The sequence below is a fragment of the Atractosteus spatula genome, chromosome 17, assembly GCF_055471065.1.
Source record: "Atractosteus spatula isolate fAtrSpa1 chromosome 17, fAtrSpa1.hap1, whole genome shotgun sequence".
NCBI classification, from domain to species: Eukaryota; Metazoa; Chordata; class Actinopteri; order Semionotiformes; family Lepisosteidae; genus Atractosteus; species Atractosteus spatula.
Window position 1 is genome coordinate 1,487,383 of NC_142722.1, and position 25,847 is coordinate 1,513,229.

Here is a 25,847-nt window from a genome sequence, read left to right on the forward strand (position 1 = left end):
TAGATTTGCAATTATTCTGAAAATTTTCATCTTGAAATAACTCATTTCTAAATACCTTTTTCACTGTTAACATCTTGCAGCAACTCTGCGACAAAATATACACTCTGACAGTTCATCCTGCTACCAACATTAAATAGAACAAATCTTAAGATTTCTATATTTATGTCTTTATTTAGTGGTTTCATTAGTGACAAAGGCTAAACTTTCTTGGAAAAATGTCTTTTATGTGTTGTGGAAAAAACTGACTTGCTTTAACAAAATATGTTTACAAATCCTTTCACCTGGCATTTTCGTAGTTAGAAATTATGGAACGCTCTGTTAAAAGCAAGGGAGTTTTTATGTCCGTTGCAGTTTTTTTGAATATAACATGAATATATATCGTTATTAATTTCTTGAGATACGCGATTCCATATTATATTCCCTTTTAATCAAATTCTAAAAGTATGCTTGTTGACTCCGGTATCGTGTTAGTTAAAGACTTCGATGCTTAAAATGTTTAGGGAGAAATGGAATACTGGTGTGTATTTTTTTCTTTAAAGTACCAAGACCAGCCATATACTGTATGTTTATGTTCCAAAATTAATATCGTTTATGGCCTTCACACGCGTTGCAGTATGCTCCTATTCTTTTTATGCTCAGGCACTAAGTAAAAGGAGATGCTTCATATTGCTTGACTAATTTTAAAAACTAAGTTAGAAATGCAGACGCTCCCTCGGTGCGCTGCTCTGGTGCGCCGGCTCTTACACAGTGCCTGTCTGCCGTAAGCGTTACAATATACATACCCAACACTGCTTGTACCCATCTGTCATGCAAATAAAACACCTTGAATTGAATTGAATTGAGGGGAGAAGGGGGGGATACTAAAGCCAATACTGGCTCAATGGGCTTTGACGTGCTAATGCGTTGGTTTAACAGTCCGGGTGTGGCAGGCTTCCAATGTCAACTCGACTCGATTGGAAGACAATGAACGTATTTTAGCCCTAAATGAATTAATAGCAAACATGGTTTACATAAAATACATTTTTCCAAGAAAGTTTATAATAATACGATCTATAGTTGAAATCTGAGCCTACTTTAAAAATAAAGGAAAAGCATTTTCAGAGAGCAATCACGCTGTGTTTATGTAGAAAAAGCGATTAGGTTTATGAGCAATCTAATTACCTAATCGCTTAAAACGCTATATAAAATAAAGTTTATTTAGAGATGAATGATCAATGTGGTAGTTTAAATAATGTGAGTCAGGAAACTAACACAGCGCCACCGGATTTAATAACGCAATAAAAACGCTATAAAATAATGTGACACAGTACAGCACAGTACAATAATACTGACCATGACTTTAGAAGCATAAATTACCTTACACTCAATTTAAACACAAGCTGTCTTTCTGTATGAACCTCTAAGCTGGTTCATACAGAAAATGTAGAAATGCATTAGCCTGATTATGATTAAAAACACATAATTAAACACGCGTTTGCGATTTAAATCAGAACACGATTTAAATCAATATAAATGTTTATATTGTAACGCATACTGTCCAGCCTCCATTTCTCTATAAAAATTTACTGTTGCACACACACACACAATAGAAGCAGGAACCGCTGTCAGAAGGGAAGATATGTTCAAAATATCGCAAATATCGATCATGTTGCGATATTTTGAAATATAAAAGTCAACTGATTGTCCATAATATCGCTTACCTATTTTTTCGAAGAAATGTTTGTTAAAATAAAAGTTCAGCACCAGTTGGATTCGAACACACAACCTGCCAGTTGGTAGTCACGCACCTAGACCAGTAGGCTACAAGAGAGCTCGCATGATCAGGCAGGCGAAACAGCCCTACACAGCCCTGCCGCAGTACACGGATATAATCATACCGTTATTAAATTCTTTAGATACGCGATTCCATATTATATTCCCTTTTAATCAAATTCTAAAAGTATGCTTGTTGACTCCAGTATCACATTAGTTAAAGACTTCGAAGCTTACAATGTTTAGGGAGAAATGGAATACCGGTGTGTATTTTTTTCTTTAAAGTACCAAGACCAGCTATATACTGTATGTTTACGTTCCAAAATTAATATTGTTTATGGCCTTCACACGCGTTACAGTATGCTCCTATTCTTTTTATGCTCAGCTACTAAGATTTCCCTTCAGTGGTAAAATTCAATATCTACAACGGGCACAGTAAAGACGTTTACAGTAAGTCTTTCTACGACAGACCAACGGACCACGAGTGCCCCTGTCGGTCAACCAATCACGCACCGCGGTATCCCGTGTCATCATACCTGCGGTATCTGTACCGCGGTGTCTGTACCGCGCACTTTGAATGGCTGCATCTGTAGGTGGTCTGCACAGTGACATATTGTCTAGAGCCCTTCAATCAAGTTTCTCAAAGAGCGCATCAAACTGATTACATTTACCTGGGAGGCTGGAGCCTTTGACCAGTTTTTTGTTTCATAGTTGGTCATTTTTTTCTTTTTCTCCAGTCTGATTTCTGCTTGTTTTCATCCAATTGCTCTTCCAGCTTTGTAATGTGGCTTCTCTTTGCTTTCTTCACTGCTGAGCACAGTTCACACTTGTCAGAGATATATTCAGTTCAGTCAGCCATGATAAAAGACCTGTCCTCAATTCTTTTGAGAACCTAGGATTCTTATTGCCATATATCTTAACTGTTTTGTGGGTATGCATACATCTTCACAGAAGCTCATGGAAGATATAACAGTGTCAGTATATTGAATAAGGAAAGTGGACAGTTAATCAAGTCCACAGAGAGACATTCAGAGTCAGGATGTCAGGAGTCAGCCTCCATCTCCTGTGTCTGTGAGGGTCTGGGTGTAACCTGAGACAGACACCTGCTGTTCTCAGACTGGGGGACAGATAGGCAGTTAATTCTCTCTGTAAAATCTCCAATTTAACTAGAGGTCATTTAAATATTCCTTTGCACTCTTACTTCTTCCTACATTTTTTTGGTAATTGGGTAATTGGACTGTGGGTATGCATACATCTTCACAGAAGCTTATGGAAAATATAACAGTGTCAGTATATTGAATAAGGAAAGTGGAAGCGGAGCTAAATATGTCCCAATGATCTTACTGATTTTAGTTTTGACGTGATATAAGATTAAAACTTTAAGACTTCCTAACTCTGATTGTTAAGAGACTGTTTCCCACATTCTCTGTTTATTGGAATATTTAAAATGGCACTAAGAGTTCATTTAAATATGAATATTATACAGTTATCTTTTAATGTGTTATTGTTCAGAACATCTCTGAAAAAGTACTTACAGAACAAATGTAAAACTCATTTCTTTCTGATGCGATGGCAGCCATAGTGTGCCAGAATACTCACCACACCAGCTCTCAGTGGGGAGAAGAACAGTGTGATGAAGCCAATTCATAAATAGGGATTATTACAAGGCCATGATTGGTAAAGGCCAATGAGAAATTTAGCCAGGATGCTTGGGTAACACCACAGGGGGTCAGGACCCAACAGGTCGGTTTTACATCTCATCCGAAAGACAGCACCTTTCTACGGTACAGTTTCTCTATCACTATACTGGGGCATTAAGACCCACACAGACTGCAGGGTGAGCGCTCCCTGCTGGTCCCACTAACACCTCTTCCAGCAGCCTTACTTTACTTACCTTTCTTTTTCCCAGGAAGTCTCCCATCCAGGTACTGACAAGGCTCACACCTGCTTAGCTTCAGTGGGTTGCTAGTTGTGAGTTGCAGGGTGGTATGGTTGCTGGCAATTAGATGAGAACCTAAGGGAATTGTTTTAGCTAATTCATTTTGACTTCCCCTGATATTAATAATGTTGACTTCATTCTTCATATATCTTTTGAAAAGGAAAATTCCCTCAGTCCTTTACATCTGAAGACGTCTGGGGACAGATCTCAAATGGCTTCAGTTGGAACATCCACCAAGTAAGAGTTCATTGTTGTTTTATTTCAGAATCACGTACCTATCTGATAAAATGCAATTAGGGAGAAAGCTTAATTAGGAAAATGTAGGCCTTCTCTTGTTTCTATAGACAAACATTTTTCTATGTTGTCTTAGGAAACCCAGCAGGATTCCCCTGGTGTGCAAGATGTGCCTGAGGACATTTGACCAGCTTCCTGCTCACTTGAAGAGGGCGTGTATGAAGCAAGCCACACCAGAGGAGATCAGGATGGCCTCTCGCCAGGCCAGGAAGGACTTGATGAGTCACCTGAGGAAAGGGCGTGTTGTGGATTACGAGAGCATAGAGCTATTGTTTGACAAGGCAAATAGGAACCTAGCTGTGAGACTGGTGGAGTCCATGGGCTGTTTCGTACGGGGGAGACCTGAAGACAAACCAGCAAGGTGAGAGATTAAATTTTGACATTTCTTCATTGTATTTTCAAAGGCTTTTTTGAAACCGGTTATCTCGGTTAGTATTTTATGTAATGGTACTTTTACAGTTCCAGATGCCCTGAGGAAGCGCCTGCTGTCCAGCAGAAAGAGCTGCCGCAGGCTCCTCCAAAGACTGAGGAGGACGAGGAAGATGAAGGGGAACATGGGAGCTCTGAAGAACTGGAGCAGCAGTAAGACTTTCCTTTCATGTTTCCAGATTGATTAATAATTCCACTGGCTCTCTTACGTATGAAATCATTCTATGATTAGTGTCCTATATCCCTACAGGACCCCAGTAGTTAAGAGTTATCAGCAGGCTCTCCGGAAGAGAGTGGCCCGGGCTGGACTATACAGAAAACACACTCTGGATGCTCCTCTCCTGGCTGGGTTTAAACAGTACCTTATCCAGGACCTGGGTGTGGTAAACTGCTCTCAGGAGGTAGGTATTAAAAACTGGGCAGAGGCTCACAAAGTACATATTTTAACTCATCCGCACAGAATTTACCCATCTGAGATTGTGCCTGTCCTAAAAATAAACCCTAAAAACATTTTTTTTAGATAGACAACGTTTCCAGATTCCTGTTTTTTATGGATCCGTCTAAAGCATCCTTGATGTTTGTAAAGGACATTCCCAAAACGCGCAAATTTTTTTACCAACTGAGGATGACTGGACTGTCTCACCAAACCATTGCTAATTACATCAAAAACATCAACCGGTTCCTGCGCTACATCCTGAATGCCACCAACCTAAGACAGGAGGATCCCAGCCTGGCTAACGTCATCATCATCTTCCAAAGCATCCTGAAGGACATTCAGCAGAAAAACAGCAAGGATGTCTCACAGGAAGTCATCAGAAAGAGGTATTTTCCATTTGGAACTCTGATTCCAGTTGGTTTCCGGTTCCAGTACATGACGGGAATTGACGTTGATGGTACTACTCCTTCTGCCACAGATACAGACAGCTGCAGAGTCCTGGGCCGAGCGCCAGTGACTGCTGGAAGGTGCTGAGGGCTGCAAAGAGAGATGTGGAGCGGATACTGGAGAAGACGCACACTTCTGAAGACATCACCATGCCTGAGCAGCTTCTTGTGCTGTATTACCTGCAGGCCATTCTCCAGCTGAAGCATCTGCAGCACCCATGGGTGGTAAAGAATATGACAGTAAGCATGACAGTCATGCATATTTCAGTTGTTTGGCCAAATTTTAACAATGAAACAATGATCTGACGTTCATAAAGAGACAGAATAACAGTGCTGGTCGGGGCTCATCGCTGTCATTTAGGTGGCCTTTGCAGGGAGACCTGCTGTGCCAGTGATCCTGGACTGGAGGGAAGGGTGAGGGAGAAGATGCTCTCAGCTCTGTGTTCAGTCAGAGAGATTGGACAGCGGAAGTGTGAGAGTGGAATTTGATTTCCACCCCAGCTTCTCTTCAGTAACTTCATATGGAACAAGAGTTAGTGAATGGCAAACATCAAGTTCAAACAGCCTCAGCGGCACTAAATCGTAATCATTCTTGATGACACCGCCTTGTGTTATATGTAAGCCCCTTCTCTCTTTCCCATTTATCTCTCTTCCACCTCTCGGCACCTCTCTTCCACACCATCCCCTACTTGTGAGTCCTCATTGGGATCCCAGCCGCCTCGCCCTACAGAACCTTAGCACCCAGCCAAGTGGGTCAGACTGACTGATTGAAACACTCAACACTCTCCATACACTTCATTGCTGGGTGCTGCTGTTGCTACTGTAAAATGATCATTGGCAGTTTTGAATCAGATATTATTTATTGAATTGCTTGTGATTTCAGGTCCAGGAATGGATGCAGAGAAAGAATTTTGTGTCACAAAGAGGACGAAAACTGGCGATAATAGCAGTGACAAAGCACACAACCTCCTCACAGCAGCTGGCATGCTTTGCCCTGAATGAAGAAGAGGAACATGTAAGTCAAAGTTACGTTGATATACTCTCTCCAGTTCATTGCCAACATCTGTCTTCGGCATTCAACAATAGTTGAAAAGTACAATAACTGCATTTTGTCTGTTTTTTCAGATGTTTCACCTTTACTTCACTAAACTACGCTGTACTGCCACTGACAGCATCTGTGGAACAGAGACTGAACATTTTTTCATTTCTTCTGTGGGGGAGCCAATTTATAGTCCTTCCAATGACCTGCGAAGACTGCATGAGAAGTAAACCAAATCACAAAGTTGTTTTAATGTATTAATTGAATTGTCTGTGGCTTGGAAACAATCATACACTGTGTGTATGTGTTTGTTTTGTAGATACCACCTCTCACTCATCACCAGCCAGGCTGCCAGGAGTGCATTTGAGACGGCCACAAAGAGGCTCACAGATGCACAGAAGAGCATTGTGGCGGATTATCTGGCCCACTCAGATGGTACTGCAGAGAAACACTATAGGATACTGACACATGACAACATCTGCTCAGCCATTGAAGTCATTGAAGGTGTTGCAGAGGAGGGAGCTCAGTAAGTGTCACCATGTTCTGAATAGACGACAAAATATTCTTGTGTCAAAAACAGCAATTACTTCATGCTTTTGAAACATCAAGAGAGCAATCGCCAGTCAGTGCTGCAGGATGCACATCTGCTGTGTAACTGGAAGAGAAAACACCACTTTCAGTTCTTTTCAGCCAATGTGTTACAGAGATTATTGTGATCTAATATTCGTTTTTACATCAGATCAACAACAAAATCCGCTGTGGCAGCTGCAGGATCTGGAAATCCGAAGATGGATGATGCCACAGCCTTCCAGGAGCTGACACGGGAGTTTCCAGTGTTGTTAGATGGGCAGCTTCCCAGAAAGAAAGAGCGCCTGAGACTGACTGGAAGTCATGACCGACACTGTTATGACAGGTGGAGATCAGATCAGAGGAAGATGAGACTGCAGAACATTATTGGTAAGTTTACGTATCAATTATTTTCACAGAGAAACAGACAAAGAAAGTGAATTTGGAATCAATTCTGAGGGTTTCTGTTCTGGTTTTCATTCCAGACCATTACGCTAGACGGTTACCAACGGAAGGCCAGGTGACCCGCTATTTTCAAAAGATGAGCTGGACTGCAAATACACCAAAAGCGTCTGAAGTGCTTGAGAAGTGGAAGCCCAACACAGGTGCACAACCAAATGAAAGGCAAATTAAAAAGATGGTAAAGCGTCAAACCTGGAGAGGCCTGACTATCACTGACGATCCAGTGAAGGGGAAGAAGGTTGTGACTTCCAGGCGTTTCCAGAAGGCAGAGGTGGTGTGTGATTACCATGGCGAGGTCATCACAAAGACAGCTGCAGAAGCCCTAATGGCACATATGGCAGAGGGAGAAATGAGATGTCTTTTCTTTTTTGACGGACCTGCACAAAAAATGTGCATTGATGCTTTTGAAGAACACTGCGCTTGCCACCCGGATAAGGAGACGATCGGAAGGCGGATAAATTCCTCTAAGAAAAAAGATAACATCAGGGCTGTCAGAGAGTCATTCATAATCAACGGACAGCCCGTCATGACAATTCTGTTTATAGCGAAGAGGGACATTGCTGAGGGAGAAGAGCTCCTCTTTGATTACAGAGTTTCGAGGAAATCATTTCAGGGTGAAGGACAGGCTCTAGAGTGGCTGGATAACTGACCAGTTCCCGAAAATACTTTGTAAGTATGTTGAACATATCTTCTTTTAGCTATTAAAGATGGTGTCTTCTTGTGACTTGAAATCCATCTCATTATTGCTTATGTCATTGTTTTGAAGATGACATGTCTCATTCTCCAACAGCTAGGGCACCAGGAGGGGATAAGAGACAGACAAGTAGATATATGAAGCTCAGAAGAGCGTAGAGGCTGATTAGCCACCCCACACAAATATTCCCAAGACAAAACACTACGAGACATCTGTCCAGCTTTTGTTCTTATTGAAAGTTTTGGAATGAAGAGGTCTAATTGTCACCACTTTTGAAAAACTGTTGACTTTATCTGAATGTTTCAAAAGAAACACTCCACTTACAACACTTAAAAGTTTTCCAATTATTTCATGATGAGTGGAGCAATGCAAAGAATCTTTTTCAGTGTAAGACATCTGCTTTTGGGTCACTTTAAATTGAACAAACTCAAATCTTTTTGAGATGATGTGTTACACTAATTATTGATTTATGAATTTATTGTTTACAGACAGAGGACATATTCATTGTCAGAAGACGGATGATGGCCCAGCATTCCCAGAACGGACACTGGAGTTTCCAGCGGCATTAGATGGGTAGCCGCTTGGGAAGAGACATCGACTGAGACTCACTAGACTTCATGAATGACACCAAGAACAGAGCCTACAAGATGAGTCTAGATAACAATTCCTTAAACCTTTTAGTGAAGATTTCTGAAAAGGCTAAGGACTACAGCAATTATTTTTGGACTACAGAGATATTTTAAAACCTCATTAAGTAGTTAGACATTTGATGAAAAGTGGTTTATCTTTACAAGAATGTTTTAAAACTTTAATTGCAGTTCAATAGATGCCGTAGACCGAATCGACAATGACTGCATTTTATTTTCATTTTAGCCATAAACTGTTGTAAATAGTTTAATTGAAAAAAATATTAATTCAGAACACCCAATCCAGTTGATTTTGAAATTGAGAGGCAATTATTAGCTATAGCGGTTCGTATCTATGACTGAGCTGTGATTTCTGTTTAATAGAGACCTGTCTCTTACACAAAGGAGATTTTTCACTCTAACAGGTGTCACTTCCCAGCAAAGTCTATCACATTCCATAAGGATTTACTGCATTAGAGCAGATAAGCAGCCTCAGTCCACTGCAGCTTTTAAAATATGACAGGTTTCTGAGAATTTCAAAGCAATAGAAAAGTGCAACAAATGGAGTTCTTGAAGTTGTTCTTTCATTGTGCCTTCAACAAAATCATATTAATGTGCTCCTGCTGTTTTGTAGAGTCCGCCTGCCACTCATCTCCAGCCATGTTGCCAGTAGGACACACGAGAAGCCACAAAGCAGCTGACTGAGGTCCCGGAGAACATGCAGGCACAACAGAAGCGCACTGTAATGTTTCAGCAGCCTCTTGGGAAGAGATGGACTGAGACTGATTGCGCTTCATAAACGACACCGTTTGATTTCACCCAGAACAGAGCCCACAAGATGATATGATATGATATGATATGATATGACATGATATGATATGGGCTGGGAGTTTAATGCTGCATCATTGCCATGGATCCAAGAGGGACATCGTGTATGTAGCTATCGTTTAGTGGGATTTTGCTGGTCTACAGAGATCTGAGTACAGTACAGTACAAGTACTGACATGTACAAGACATGATGGATGGATTAATACCCTTATTCATTTATTCCTTTTTTTAATTGTATAATGCTAACATGCCCAAAGGGGTTGGGCAGCCTAGGGGTTGACCTTGGACCCCTAGAGGTTTTTTTTCTCCTTACTAAGGAGTTTTTGGTTCCTCTCTTCCAGTGTCTTCTGGTCTTTTCTGTTTTGTATTCACAACATGTATGGTCACTTGCTTTGTTAAGCGCCTTGGGCAATCTTGTTGTGAAAGGCACTATATAAAAATAAATGTATTTGAATTGAAGATGAGACAAGAGAACAATTCCTTAATCCTTTTAGTGAAGTTTTCTGAATAGCTTAAGGACTAAATCATTTCTTAGCCATTTTATAACAGAATTAAGAAGTTGGATTAAAAACATATTTTCAGAGGTTTTATCTTTAAAGGAATGTTTAAAAATGTAAGTTGTCTCTTAAACAAAGGTCACTATTTGCTCATCGGAACAAGTGTCTCCAGATAATCAGCTCAGCAACCTAAAACAATTGATGATTGTAAATATGACAAGATTGTCGTAATGTAAAAGCTATAGTAAATGTAAAGTATAGAGTTGTTGAATTCTTTTGTTTTTGTCTTCAACACAATCATATGCAGATGTTATCATTTATGTTAATATGCAGATGTTATCATTTATGTTACTTTTTTGTAGCAGCCGCCTGCCAGTCAAGATGCCAGGAAGTACATGGTATGATCCACAAGGACTTAATGATGCAGAGAAGAGCATAAGGGAAAAAGAAAACAAGACATTTATCTATTAACACAGAAGATGGGTAATGGGAACAGCACTTCAAGACCAGACACTGGTGGTTAAATTGAAGTTTTAGAAGTGATTCTTTGTGTTTGGCTTCAACACAGTAATATGCTCACATTATTAATTTTTACATAACACCTGATATTCATTACAGGCCAGGGTTCCCAGGAGGACACACAACACAGCCAAAATGTGACAAGCTGAAGTACAGCAGACCATAGGGGAAGAACTCTTGCCTACATTTATGTTTCCACATCTACATCATTTTAAAAACTCCTTGGAAACTGGATTCCCAAGATGAAGATTTAACTTCAACAATGACATTATTAACCTTAAAAAAGTCCTAAAACTAGAGGGGTCTACATCTTACTAAGAATTCCCTGAGAAAGGGAGGAGATGATATGGTCAGTTCCCAGTGGTGGCACAAGGGTGAAGTGGTGTGCAATGACCATGATGACATTCTGGCAGTGCTGGCTCAGTTCGAAATCAGAAAGCTTTTCCTTTTCACCTGTCATCCCAAAAAGGACACCTTTGGAAGAAGAAGAAATCAATCGAGCAGAATAAACAATATTGAAAAAACAACGGTGAAAATCCGTAAGGCTGCAGGGCCTGATGGGATACCACCCCACATCCTCAGGACATGTGCAGCCCAGTTGACCACAGTGTTTACAGACATATTTAACTCCTCCCTGTCACAATCCATTGTCCCCACATGCTTAAAAAAAACACTATTGTTCCACTCCCCAAAAAGGCAAAAGTGATGTGCCTGAATGATTACTGCCCAGTTGCATTAACATCTGTGGTGATGAAATGTCTGAAGAAGCGGGTGTAGCCACACAACAACTCCATCACAGAGTCCCTGGACCCCTTGCGGTTTGCCTACCAGAACAACAGATCAGTGGATTGGTGATGTCCCCCTGGCTCTACATACAGCCTTGGAACACCTGGACACTAAGGACTCATATGTGAGAATGCTGTTTGTGGACTACAGTTCAGCATTCAATTCCATCATACCCAGCCAACTGGTGACAAAGCTCAGGGGACTAGGTCTGTGCAACTCTGTCTGCAACTGGTTGCTGGACTTCTTAATCAAGAGACCACAGGTGGTGCGGCTATGTAATAAAACATCAACACCACACTCCCTGAGTACTGGAACACCACAAGGTTGTTCTCCCTGTTCACTCACGACTGCACAGCAAGACACAGCAACAACCGCATCATTAAATTTGCAGATGACACCACTATAATAGGCCTGAACGATGATGGGTCCGCTTACAGGGACGAAGTCATACAGCTGCTTAGGTGGTGTCATAGCAATAGCCTGGACTTGAACGTAAATAAAACAAAAGAGCTAATAGTGGACTTTTGGAGACACAGGCCACACACTCACAGCCCACTCAGTATTGATGGAACAGAAGTGGAAACAGTCACCAACTTTAGGTGTTTGGGAATTCACATTTCTAATGATCTAACCTGGACTGTGCACACGGACTCTATCTTGAAGAAGGCTCAGCAGCGCCTCTATTTCCTGAGGTGCCTCAAACGATGGGGGATGCCAGTACCTGTATTGGTGAACTTCTACCGCTGCACCATCGAGAGCATCCTCACCAACGGTATCACCGTGTGGTACGGCAACACCTCTTTTCGAAAAAGACAGGCACTGCAGAAAATGGTAAATGTGTCCCAGAAGATCATCGGCTGTGGTCTCACCGAGATTAAACAGCTCTATGAGGACCGCTGCCGTGATAGAATTCTGGCCATCACAGAGGACAGTCACCACCCTGGGCATGAGCTCTTCACCCCACTGCCCTCAGGCAAGAGATGCAAGAGCATACGGACACTTACCACTAGATACTTCGATAGCTTCGATCCACAAGCAGTGCGATTGGCGAACACATTTGCCCATGCCCCTCGGACCACACCTACACCATCTACCTCAATATGATTTCTTATTTATTGCACATCTTCAGTCATTGTTTACATATCTGCATTGTTTACATTCAAACTGTTTAGTTGTTTACTTGTACATTGTCTACTGTTTGTATATTGTCTTGATGCACTGTCTGCACTTTGTGTTTTTACTCTTGTTTTAAGAATCAAGAGACTTTCTGTAAGAATTCCATTGTACCAGTACATGTACTGGTTACATATGGCAATAAAGTTCAAGTTCAAGTTCAAAGTAGGGGAAAAGTATTAAAGGGAGTGCAGGGCTGATGCTGAGCTGAACCGTGGGGTTGATGCATTTGGCATTTGGTTTTGCGCTTGTAGTATGCACCTTTTGGAGATATGAATGAAAACAAGCCATCCATTTAGTCAATATTCAAAATTATTAGATACATATTTTTATGGAGGTGGACGTGATGCTGAGTTTAAAACTGGGGATACTAGACATTAAATGAAAGCTCTGATTCTCTGCTTTCACGTGCATTCAGTTTCAAGCTTGTAGTATGCAGCAGGTCTCCAAGGTGAACAGCCTCTGGCATGTTAGAACCAAGTAGGTAAGGTAAGTCAGCAAGTCAGATCCGTAACTTTGGGATAAGGATTAGCTCTAAGGGCTGGATCGGTCGGGTTGGTTTGGGAAGCAGGGCTGGGCGCGAGTCTTAGCTGGACGAGGCGCCGTGTGCCGCAGCCCCCCTCCCCTCGTCGCGGAGGGAGGGCGGGGGGAAGGCCGGGGTGCCAAGCCGTCGGCTGCGGTGGCGAATCTGGACGCACGCCAGGCCCTTCCCACGGATCTGCCCAGCTGTGGCGCGTGTCGGTCAACCCCCTCCCACCCAGGGGTCTTTTATCTTACAGATTGTGTTTGAGGCTTGCTGTTTATGAAGCCTTCTGCCTTTGGCTCTACTTCATAGTATGTTTGCCACACAAATCTGTGCTTCTTCCCATGTTTTTCCTCATATCACTCATGTAACTCATCTGTTTCTTTCTACTTATTTTTAATCAGTTCCGAGTCAATTGGGTCATTATTCTTCATATGGTCTTCTGGACATTGTAATTTTCTCTCCAATCTTCCATATTTCTTCTGAGTAGTAGTGTTACCTATTAACCCGGTGGAAAGCTGTGAAGAAAGATACAAGATGTGAAGAAGGGGTTAACTGAGTCCTTTCTGCACAAGGACTGGACTTCTAATCAACAGGCTGGTGTTTATGGCAGGAAAGGGAGATAAGTGATAAGGATTCCAGATGCCAGCTAGGAAACCCCAGGGAGGGTAATCTAAAACCCTGACCATTTGGCCAGAGTTTGTAAACTGGTCAAACACCGTGACCTCCCCCCTTTACCATAATAATGAGCCACATCAGAAGCGGCAAGGAAGGGCTGTATAAACTAAAAGTTTGTACCGGCACTTTGAACAATACTTCGGTTTTGCTGTTCCTTGAGGGAACAGGACTTTGGTTTTATTGTTCCTTGCATGCAATAAACTCTGCAACAGCCAATACCTGATCAATATGGACAGAATATTTCAATATCATAGCTTGCCTTGCCATCTACTCATGTACTGCCCTGCTGGTAGTTTTTCTCACTAAAATAACTTTCTTTGGTTTCACAGCTTCAGGCATGAACTGGAACATATCCTTCAGCTCCTCAATATAGGTCTTGACATTACAACTAGGTATTGTCAGATCAAACATTTCTTTGTCTTTTGAGGTTAAATCCGCTGTCTTACCTGCAAAAAGGACCAAGAACATGATGGATACACCTGAGCGTCCTGTATAGGGTTCTTTCTGATCTACTCGGAGATCTTGCCCTAGAGATTCTCTGTGCCCAGGCTTCCTGAATGCCCTTGTTCCCTTGGTCCCTACCTGAGACACACATGCCCTGCTCGAGATCTCTGATTTCTTGCAGGGCAGAGTCTTGTTCCTTGATCAGTATTTCTCTTTGTTCAGTTATTCGTTAGTCTTGTTGTGTAAACTTTCCAGTTTGATTTCCTGTTCATGCAAGCTTACCTGTATCTCTTTTCTGGCCTCGTCCATGACAGAGGGTCTTCTATTTTCTATTTTCACTAATGCTTCTTTGAGTAGTTTCTTTTTCTGTTCATTTTCCATTTTCTTTCCACTGATTATGCCCAATATTTCAAATTGCTCTTTTTTATATTCCTCCAGCTTACTCTTCTTCTGAGCGTCTGAGCTTTTGACAACCAGGCCAGTGTCAATTCAAATTTATCTAGAGCAGTTTAAAGCTAAACTGGATAAGACCCGTACCCTTCCTTTTTAAACGAGGAAATTGCCTTGGCTAGGATTTCTGCGTGGGTGTTTTCAATCTGTAATCTAAAGTCAGACTTCTTAGTACTGTCCCAGTAACCAGGATTGTCGCAATGAGAGATCCTAATTATAAACCACTGAACTTCAGATTATCTGGCAACCATTTCTATTTTTCAGGGAACAAAAGACTCTTTTTGGAATTTTACCTTTGAACACACTTTACTACAGTTCAATGACAACTATCTCTCCACAGTAGCATAAAAGGTAACCCTTACTTACTTATAGTGTAGCTTTAGAGAGCAGGGGCTGCTGGGTTGATTGTTTTTCTACATACAGAACAGCAGGGAAGCATCTTGGCTTTCCTGTAACCTCTACACTGAAATCCTGTGCCAACCATCTTGCTACTGTCTTAGAGAGATTTTCAATTTATCCCTGAAGCACAAGAAGAAGTTTGAAGGGTCACAGGAAGCAATGGCCCTCTTTTACGGATCTGTCATTGAGAGTGTTGTGCTGTTTCCCATCACTGTGTGAGATGGCAACACTTCTGCCCAGGACACGGAACAGGTAGAGAGGGCAGTGTATATCGCCTCTAAAACTCCCCTTCCCTTTGTGGATTCATTCTCCATCTCTAGACTGAAACACAAAGCTCTAAAGATGCTCGCCGGCTGCTTCCACCCTGCCCAGCCTTTGTTTACCTTTCTCCTCTCTGGTAGTGCTTAGGTCTGTTAAAATAAGGTGCACAGCTTCTGTAACAGCACCTGCCCAGAGGCTTTGAGATGTGTGAATACAGTTATATAATGTAGGTTAAATGAATACATTATTACTGGAGTATGTAAGGACAGTATATGATGTGGGAATGTTATTATTGGTTTTATGTTTGTACTGTCCTATATTGTACTGATGTCTTTTGCTTGCATGAGCTGACCAAACCAGACTCGATGCAAAATTCAGGAAGTTGTTATGGAAATAGAAGTGTTGAACTTGAGAAACTGTACAGCAACACAGTACAAGCAACAACACAGACTTAGCATAAAATTACATGAGAAAATATTCAAACAAATGCCAGTTTCAGTCTATTTTTGTTCCTGAGGAATAAAGCCAGCTGTTGGTTATTTGTTATCAACGAGGCTCTTTAAGGCCTTTACCTTCAATAAAGCCCAAATCCCAACAGAAATTTCTCATGTGCCTTGCTGGAGAGCAGGCCCAGTTTTCTCAGCAATGACCCATGACTGAGATTCATGGGTTCTTCCAGGTGTCCCGTATATCATCTGGCCTATGTGTACCATCTGTGGTATTAAAATACACACTCTCAATTTCAGTATTTTTTTGTTTGGTTTCTCTGTTGCTCTAAAGGCAGATAAAGGTGTCAAGTTAGAGGTTGGTTTCAGCAGTTTCACTTCCTGCACAGACTGATGGGTCTGATTCTCATGCTAAGTGGACAGTTAATCAAGTTCACAGAGAAACATTCAGAGTCAAGATGTTACAGCCTCCCTCTCGTTTGTCTATGAGGGTCTGGGTGTGTCCTGAGAGAGACCCCTGCTGTTCCCAGACTGGGCTGCAGAGAGGCAATTAACTCTCTCTAACAAATCTCATATTTTGCAGAGAAGATAAAAACAGTCATCCGCCTGCTCCAAAGCGTGTCGTTCTCCCTAAAAAAACCTCCTGGAGACACTTAATCATATTTCAGGTCTTCTCCCACAGCAATCTCTTTTGGCAAGGAACAGTAATGTCATGAAGTCCTGTTCATCGACCACAAAAGCCTGCCTCACTGGTCTAAGGTTGACTCTTTAATTTATTTGTCTTCCAAACGTGTCTTTATCTGGATGACAGGTGCAGAGATTCTTGTGATTCCTGTGCCAGCTATGTCTTTAGGACTGTGCTGTTTTCTTTGTTATGACTTCTCCATGGTAAGCACACACAACCTCTCCCTTTACAGGATCATTGTTGATTAGAAGACATCTCCAGATTCAAAGTGTTTGAAAAACCAATGAATAAAACCTTTCTCCCCAACTTAACGTAAATGGTTTCTACAATAAAACCATTGGTTGAACCGATAAAAAAAATCTTTTTCTCATTTTAGTTAACAATGACGAAATGCTAGCGAATAAAATCCACAGTGACCGTGATGAAGACTAAATTGCTTTGCATTTTTATTTGAGTGAATTAGGATGAGTCAAAATGACCTGTTTGACTAAAACTCAAACGGAAATTAATTTCATCACATTCAGTTGGCAGTTTGCGCATTTACTTTCTGTCTGGCCAACAGCAGGCTGGCTGTGTTGGGAATAATCCCAGAGCTGTGCAGTGCCTCAGGGCTACTGCTGTGTGAGAATCTCCAGTATCGGGGTATGCTGTTCTCTCTCCTCTTCTCCCTTGTTGAGTTGTAGTTCTTTCCATTCGGTCTGCTCCACACCCCACGTCATGAATCCCTATTGTGTGTTAACTGATTGCTACGCAGATAGACAATGAGATGTGTACACTGTTAATTAGATTAAAGATTCAAATCAGAGCACCTTGATTCGAGAAAATAAAAGGCAAGGAGACAAAAGAAATGCCTGTGGTTTTCATGCTTTCAGCTGGAAGAAAAAGATTTGGAGCCTGAGATACTTCATATACGACGAGCAAACCAAGAAAAACTCTTGTAAAATATTACTGAAGATAAAGAAACAGAATGTGGCTAACATTATAAGTTGAAAAACGTCAACAAATCTGAAGGGGCATAAGAAGCACAGAATCCAGACACTTTTGCACCAAAACAGTTTACATTGTAGCAAGACAACAAATTAAACATTCAGAATTAAGCAAGAATGAAAATATTTTAGTTTTATTCATTTTCATTCATTCATTTATTCATTTCATTTTATGTCTGGGTTAGATTTTAATGTGTAAGATGTTAATTAAAATGTGAGAGCTGGTTGAACACACCATGAGTGCTACATTTCAGCTTCATAATGGCGCTCTGTCAGAAATGTGATTTTTGTTCATATGTTATTTATAAATTGTTGAAGGGAGTCTATGAAATTAATTTTGTGTACTGTACATTTCACGTTATGTAATAGTCATCAGAAAAGACTTTTCTTTGTGTTTAGTCTATTTACTGTATATGGCTGGGTATTCAGCTAACCAAGAAAATATTATTGTGGCACCAACATCTTACAGCGTGTTCCTCCATTCCGTCTTATTTCTTCAGAAGAGTGTAGGTGGAGTGGAAGCGCTGAGACACACTGAAGCACAGTCTGTCACTGTTAGCATGATGTATATAAGATGATATTCTTATTTTTTCAGAAGAGTGTGTGTTAGCATGATGTATATAATGACTGAGATTCTCCATATATGTAATATGTCACCATGTACCTTCTTCCAAGTCTCATGTAGATCACAGCTCTTGCTCACACAGGTTTATTAAAATATTCACACCTGCTCACACCTGAAGAAGGCTTCACAGACGAAATAATGTGTTTTCTCTCTTCTCTTTTCAGCATGGAATAAACCTATTACTTGTTCCTTTATTAAAATACTCTCATTATTGTTTTAGTTTTGTTTTCACCGTGGCGCTAAAGACAGATAAATGTGTCTCGTGGAATCTAATTTCAGGTTGGAGGTTAGTTTCAGTAGTTTCCCTTCCTGCACAGACTGATGGGGCTGATTGACATGCTAAGTGGACAGTTAATCAAGTCCACAGAGAGACATTCAGAGTCAGGATGTTATAGCCTCCATCTCCTGTGTCTGTGAGGGTCTGGGTGTAACCTGAGACAGACACCTGCTGCTCTCAGACTGGGGGACAGAGAGGCAGTTAATTCTCTCTGTAAAATCTCCAATTTAACTAGAGATCATTAAAATATTCCTTTGCACTCTTACTTCTTCCTACATTTTTTTGGTAATTGGGTAATTGGACTGTTCCCAAAGATGGGTTGGTTGGTAGTACAAATTACTACTGGGAAGAACACAATTTATTATGTCTTAACATTAAGATTGTTCTTTGCCTTCTTGTAGGATTAAGAATAATTATGTTTTGTCGTTCAGAACGTCTCTGTTCTGTAAGTTTTGAGTGCAGTGAGTAAAACTCTTCCCGCTGTATTGACTGTACAACCATATGGGAACCACACAATGAAGGGCATCAGGACCAGGCAATAACAGCACTTCTAAATTAATTGTATTTAAGAGAAATATACAAATATAATCCTTTTCTAGTGATGTGTGCTAATATGAAAGCCATTATTTTCCATGACCTGGTTAGTTGATCTGGTTAGTTAGATTGAATAAAAGGCTGGGCTTGGAGGAGGGGAGGAGACTGCGGGGGTGGAGCAGCCGAACGGATTTCTTTTGATAAGCCACATCTCTCTACTCACTAGAGACACCAATTCCATTTGAGACACAAGTCACTGGATGAGCTCTTCGGCATTTCTACTGTTGGCTGCATTTTCAATTTCTCCTCTATATTAGCGGTAGAAAAAACCCGAAGATCTGGATTTTCTATCATTAACATCTGAGTTCAGCTTCTGCAATCAATATTGCCGACAAAAGGTAAGAAATCGTATTTAAACATCATATATGCTTATACAGGCCAACGACACTACTACCATCTTAACAAGTAATTTATGTGGGTTAATGGTGACGAAGGCCAATCTAAAATCCAAACAAAGCAAGGAGCAGAAATATGGTTCTTCCAAGTGCTGGGGTGTCAAGTGGAGAGCCAGGTTAAGAGCATCCTCAGCAGACCTGATGGCCCGAGAGGCAGACTGGTAAGGATCCAACAGGGGAGATGGGCACAGGTGGAGGTGCTTAAGCACCAGATGCTCAAAGCCATTCATAGCCTTCGAGCTCAGAGCAGTTGGTCTGGCCTGTAGCCATTAGGGCATGATTTTTTTGAAGATTCGGGACCAGGAATTAGAGTGGATACTCTGAAACTGTGAAGTATCATCAAATCCGGTGAACACAGGAGCCAGGTGGTCTGCACAGTGACATATTGTCTAGAGCCCTTCAATCAAGTTTCTCAAAGAGCGCATCAAACTGATTACATTTACCTGGGAGGCTGGAGCCTTTGACCAGTTTTTTGTTTCATAGTTGGTCATTTTTTTCTTTTTCTCCAGTCTGATTTCTGCTTGTTTTCATCCAATTGCTCTTCCAGCTTTGTAATGTGGCTTCTCTTTGCTTTCTTCACTGCTGAGCACAGTTCACACTTGTTAGAGATATATTCAGCTCAGTCAGCCATGATAAAAGACCTGTCCTCTTTATGGCACAGGTCTTGCAATTCTTTTGAGAACCATGGATTCTTATTGCCATATATCTTAACTGTTTTGTGGGTATGCATACATCTTCACAGAAGCTCATGGAAGATATAACAGTGTCAGTATATTGAATAAGGAAAGTGGACAGTTAATCAAGTCCACAGAGAGACATTCAGAGTCAGGATGTCAGGAGTCAGCCTCCATCTCCTGTGTCTGTGAGGGTCTGGGTGTAACCTGAGACAGACACCTGCTGTTCTCAGACTGGGGGACAGATAGGCAGTTAATTCTCTCTGTAAAATCTCCAATTTAACTAGAGGTCATTTAAATATTCCTTTGCACTCTTACTTCTTCCTAAATTTTTTTGGTAATTGGGTAATTGGACTGTGGGTATGCATACATCTTCACAGAAGCTTATGGAAAATATAACAGTGTCAGTATATTGAATAAGGAAAGTGGAAGCGGAGCTAAATATGTCCCAATGATCTTACTGATTTTAGTTTTGACGTGATATAAGATTAAAACTTTAAGACTTCCTAACTCTGATTGTTAAGAGACTGTTTCCCACATTCTCTGTTTATTGGAATATTTAAAATGGCACTAAGAGTTCATTTAAATATGAATATTATACAGTTATCTTTTAATGTGTTATTGTTCAGAACATCTCTGAAAAAGTACTTACAGAACAAATGTAAAACTCATTTCTTTCTGATGCGATGGCAGCCATAGTGTGCCAGAATACTCACCACACCAGCTCTCAGTGGGGAGAAGAACAGTGTGATGAAGCCAATTCATAAATAGGGATTATTACAAGGCCATGATTGGTAAAGGCCAATGAGAAATTTAGCCAGGATGCTTGGGTAACACCACAGGGAGTCAGGACCCAACAGGTCGGTTTTACATCTCATCCGAAAGACAGCACCTTTCTACGGTACAGTTTCTCTATCACTATACTGGGGCATTAAGACCCACACAGACTGCAAGGTGAGCGCTCCCTGCTGGTCCCACTAACACCTCTTCCAGCAGCCTTACTTTACTTACCTTCCTTTTTCCCAGAAGGTCTCCCATCCAGGTACTGACAAGGCTCATACCTGCTTAGCTTCAGTGGGTTGCTAGTTGTGAGTTGCAGGGTGGTATGGTTGCTGGTAATTAGATGAGAACCTAAGGGAATTGTTTTAGCTAATTCATTTTGACTTCCCCTGATATTAATAATGTTGACTTCATTCTTCATATATCTTTTGAAAAGGAAAATTCCCTCAGTCCTTTACATCTGAAGACGTCTGGGGACAGATCTCAAATGGCTTCAGTTGGAACATCCACCAAGTAAGAGTTCATTGTTGTTTTACAAAGTCATGTTTTATTTCAGAATCACGTACCTATCTGATAAAATGCAATTAGGGAGAAAGCTTAATTAGGAAAATGTAGGCCTTCTCTTGTTTCTATAGACAAACATTTTTCTATGTTGTCTTAGGAAACCCAGCAGGATTCCCCTGGTGTGCAAGATGTGCCTGAGGACATTTGACCAGCTTCCTGCTCACTTGAAGAGGGCGTGTATGAAGCAAGCCACACCAGAGGAGATCAGGATGGCCTCTCGCCAGGCCAGGAAGGACTTGATGAGTCACCTGAGGAAAGGGCGTGTTGTGGATTACGAGAGCATAGAGCTATTGTTTGACAAGGCAAATAGGAACCTAGCTGTGAGACTGGTGGAGTCCATGGGCTGTTTCGTACGGGGGAGACCTGAAGACAAACCAGCAAGGTGAGAGATTAAATTTTGACATTTCTTCATTGTATTTTCAAAGGCTTTTTTGAAACCGGTTATCTCGGTTAGTATTTTATGTAATTGTACTTTTACAGTTCCAGATGCCCTGAGGAAGCGCCTGCTGTCCAGCAGAAAGAGCTGCCGCAGGCTCCTCCAAAGACTGAGGAGGACGAGGAAGATGAAGGGGAACATGGGAGCTCTGAAGAACTGGAGCAGCAGTAAGACTTTCCTTTCATGTTTCCAGATTGATTAATAATTCCACTGGCTCTCTTACGTATGAAATCATTCTATGATTAGTGTCCTATATCCCTACAGGACCCCAGTAGTTAAGAGTTATCAGCAGGCTCTCCGGAAGAGAGTGGCCCGGGCTGGACTATACAGAAAACACACTCTGGATGCTCCTCTCCTGGCTGGGTTTAAACAGTACCTTATCCAGGACCTGGGTGTGGTAAACTGCTCTCAGGAGGTAGGTATTAAAAACTGGGCAGAGGCTCACAAAGTACATATTTTAACTCATCCGCACAGAATTTACCCATCTGAGATTGTGCCTGTCCTAAAAATAAACCCTAAAAACATTTTTTTTAGATAGACAACGTTTCCAGATTCCTGTTTTTTATGGATCCGTCTAAAGCATCCTTGATGTTTGTGAAGGACATTCCCAAAACGCGCAAATTTTTTTACCAACTGAGGATGACTGGACTGTCTCACCAAACCATTGCTAATTACATCAAAAACATCAACCGGTTCCTGCGCTACATCCTGAATGCCACCAACCTAAGACAGGAGGATCCCAGCCTGGCTAACGTCATCATCATCTTCCAAAGCATCCTGAAGGACATTCAGCAGAAAAACAGCAAGGATGTCTCACAGGAAGTCATCAGAAAGAGGTATTTTCCATTTGGAACTCTGATTCCAGTTGGTTTCCGGTTCCAGTACATGACGGGAATTGACGTTGATGGTACTACTCCTTCTGCCACAGATACAGACAGCTGCAGAGTCCTGGGCCGAGCGCCAGTGACTGCTAGAAGGTGCTGAGGGCTGCAAAGAGAGATGTGGAGCGGATACTGGAGAAGACGCACACTTCTGAAGACATCACCATGCCTGAGCAGCTTCTTGTGCTGTATTACCTGCAGGCCATTCTCCAGCTGAAGCATCTGCAGCACCCATGGGTGGTAAAGAATATGACAGTAAGCATGACAGTCATGCATATTTCAGTTGTTTGGCCAAATTCTAACAATGAAACAATGATCTGACGTTCATAAAGAGACAGAATAACAGTGCTGGTCGGGGCTCATCGCTGTCATTTAGGTGGCCTTTGCAGGGAAACCTGCTGTGCCAGTGATCCTGGACTGGAGGGAAGGGTGAGGGAGAAGATGCTCTCAGCTCTGTGTTCAGTCAGAGAGATTGGACAGCGGAAGTGTGAGAGTGGAATTTGATTTCCACCCCAGCTTCTCTTCAGTAACTTCATATGGAACAAGAGTTAGTGAATGGCAAACATCAAGTTCAAACAGCCTCAGCGGCACTAAATCGTAATCATTCTTGATGACACCGCCTCGTGTTATATGTAAGCCCCTTCTCTCTTTCCCATTTATCTCTCTTCCACCTCTCGGCACCTCTCTTCCACACCATCCCCTACTTGTGAGTCCTCATTGGGATCCCAGCCGCCTCGCCCTACAGAACCTTAGCACCCAGCCAAGTGGGTCAGACTGACTGATTGAAACACTCAACACTCTCCATACACTTCATTGCTGGGTGCTGCTGTTGCTACTGTAAAATGATCATTGGCAGTTTTGAATCAGATATTTTTTATTGAATTGCTTGTGATTTCAGGTCCAGGAATGGATGCAGAGAAAGAATTTTGTGTCACAAAGAGGACGAAAACTGGCGATAATAGCAGTGACAAAGCACACAACCTCCTCACAGCAGCTGGCATGCTTTGCCCTGAATGAAGAAGAGGAACATGTAAGTCAAAGTTACGTTGATATACTCTCTCCAGTTCATTGCCAACATCTGTCTTCGGCATTCAACAATAGTTGAAAAGTACAATAACTGCATTTTGTCTGTTTTTTCAGATGTTTCACCTTTACTTCACTAAACTACGCTGTACTGCCACTGACAGCATCTGTGGAACAGAGACTGAACATTTTTTCATTTCTTCTGTGGGGGAGCCAATTTATAGTCCTTCCAATGACCTGCGAAGACTGCATGAGAAGTAAACCAAATCACAAAGTTGTTTTAATGTATTAATTGAACTGTCTGTGGCTTGGAAACAATCATACACTGTGTGTATGTGTTTGTTTTGTAGATACCACCTCTCACTCATCACCAGCCAGGCTGCCAGGAGTGCATTTGAGACGGCCACAAAGAGGCTCACAGATGCACAGAAGAGCATTGTGGCGGATTATCTGGCCCACTCAGATGGTACTGCAGAGAAACACTATAGGATACTGACACAAGACAACATCTGCTCAGCCATTGAAGTCATTGAAGGTGTTGCAGAGGAGGGAGCTCAGTAAGTGTCACCATGTTCTGAATAGACGACAAAATATTCTTGTGTCAAAAACAGCAATTACTTCATGCTTTTGAAACATCAAGAGAGCAACCGCCAGTCAGTGCTGCAGGATGCACATCTGCTGTGTAACTGGAAGAGAAAACACCACTTTCAGTTCTTTTCAGCCAATGTGTTACAGAGATTATTGTGATCTAATATTCGTTTTTACATCAGATCAACACCAAAATCCGCTGTGGCAGCTGCAGGATCTGGAAATCCGAAGATGGATGATGCCACAGCCTTCCAGGAGCTGACACGGGAGTTTCCAGTGTTGTTAGATGGGCAGCTTCCCAGAAAGAAAGAGCGCCTGAGACTGACTGGAAGTCATGACCGACACTGTTACGACAGGTGGAGATCAGATCAGAGGAAGATGAGACTGCAGAACATTATTGGTAAGTTTACGTATCAATTATTTTCACAGAGAAACAGACAAAGAAAGTGAATTTGGAATCAATTCTGAGGGTTTCTGTTCTGGTTTTCATTCCAGACCATTACGCTAGACGGTTACCAACGGAAGGCCAGGTGACCCGCTATTTTCAAAAGATGAGCTGGACTGCAAATACACCAAAAGCGTCTGAAGTGCTTGAGAAGTGGAAGCCCAACACAGGTGCACAACCAAATGAAAGGCAAATTAAAAAGATGGTAAAGCGTCAAACCTGGAGAGGCCTGACTATCACTGACGATCCAGTGAAGGGGAAGAAGGTTGTGACTTCCAGGCGTTTCCAGAAGGCAGAGGTGGTGTGTGATTACCATGGCGAGGTCATCACAAAGACAGCTGCAGAAGCCCTAATGGCACATATGGCAGAGGGAGAAATGAGATGTCTTTTCTTTTTTGACGGACCTGCACAAAAAATGTGCATTGATGCTTTTGAAGAACACTGCGCTTGCCACCCGGATAAGGAGACGATCGGAAGGCGGATAAATTCCTCTAAGAAAAAAGATAACATCAGGGCTGTCAGAGAGTCATTCATAATCAACGGACAGCCCGTCATGACAATTCTGTTTATAGCGAAGAGGGACATTGCTGAGGGAGAAGAGCTCCTCTTTGATTACAGAGTTTCGAGGAAATCATTTCAGGGTGAAGGACAGGCTCTAGAGTGGCTGGATAACTGACCAGTTCCCGAAAATACTTTGTAAGTATGAAGAACATATCTTCTTTTAGCTATTAAAGATGGTGTCTTCTTGTGACTTGAAATCCATCTCATTATTGCTTGTGTCATTGTTTTGAAGAAGACATGTCTCATTCTCCAACAGCTAGGGCACCAGGAGGGGATAAGAGACAGACAAGTAGATATATGGAGCTCAGAAGAGCATAGAGGCTGATTAGCCACCCCACACAAATATTCCCAAGACAAAACACTACGAGACATCTGTCCAGCTCTTGTTCTTATTGAAAGTTTTGGAATGAAGAGGTCTAATTGTCACCACTTTTGAAAAACTGTTGACTTTATCAGAATGTTTCAAAGAAACACTCCATTAAAACACTTAAAAGTTTTCCAATAATTTCATGATGAGTGGAGCAATGCAAATAATCTTTTTCAGTGTAAGAAATCTGCTTTTGGGTCACTTTAAATTGAACAAACTCTCAAATCTTTTTGAGATGATGTGTTACAGCCCTTAACCCCAGTGTGCAGAAGTTGTCG

At 41.7% G+C, this 25,847-nt stretch overlaps 1 protein-coding gene across 1 annotated transcript; it reads left to right on the forward strand.

The window, feature by feature from the left end:
• Positions 1 to 3,902: 3,902 nt before the first annotated feature.
• On the forward strand, positions 3,903 to 25,317 carry LOC148818819 (uncharacterized). The gene is made up of 11 exons (XM_088936195.1): positions 3,903 to 3,928; positions 4,062 to 4,346; positions 4,445 to 4,567; positions 4,647 to 4,815; positions 4,935 to 5,236; positions 5,329 to 5,536; positions 6,180 to 6,311; positions 6,422 to 6,561; positions 6,655 to 6,861; positions 24,379 to 24,596; positions 24,692 to 25,317. The coding sequence occupies exons 1-11, from the start codon at positions 3,903 to 3,905 to the stop codon at positions 25,315 to 25,317; spliced, it is 2,436 nt and encodes an 811-aa protein (XP_088792321.1).
• Positions 25,318 to 25,847: the final 530 nt, after the last annotated feature.

Excerpts from the sequence above, each read along its gene's own strand:
- LOC148818819 (XM_088936195.1), top strand. The coding sequence starts at position 3,903 with ATGGCTTCAGTTGGAACATCCACCAA. Across the intron at positions 6,312-6,421 it reads TGAATGAAGAAGAGGAACAT|ATGTTTCACCTTTACTTCAC; the intron begins GTAAGTCAAAGT and ends CTGTTTTTTCAG. Across the intron at positions 24,597-24,691 it reads GAGACTGCAGAACATTATTG|ACCATTACGCTAGACGGTTA; the intron begins GTAAGTTTACGT and ends TTTTCATTCCAG.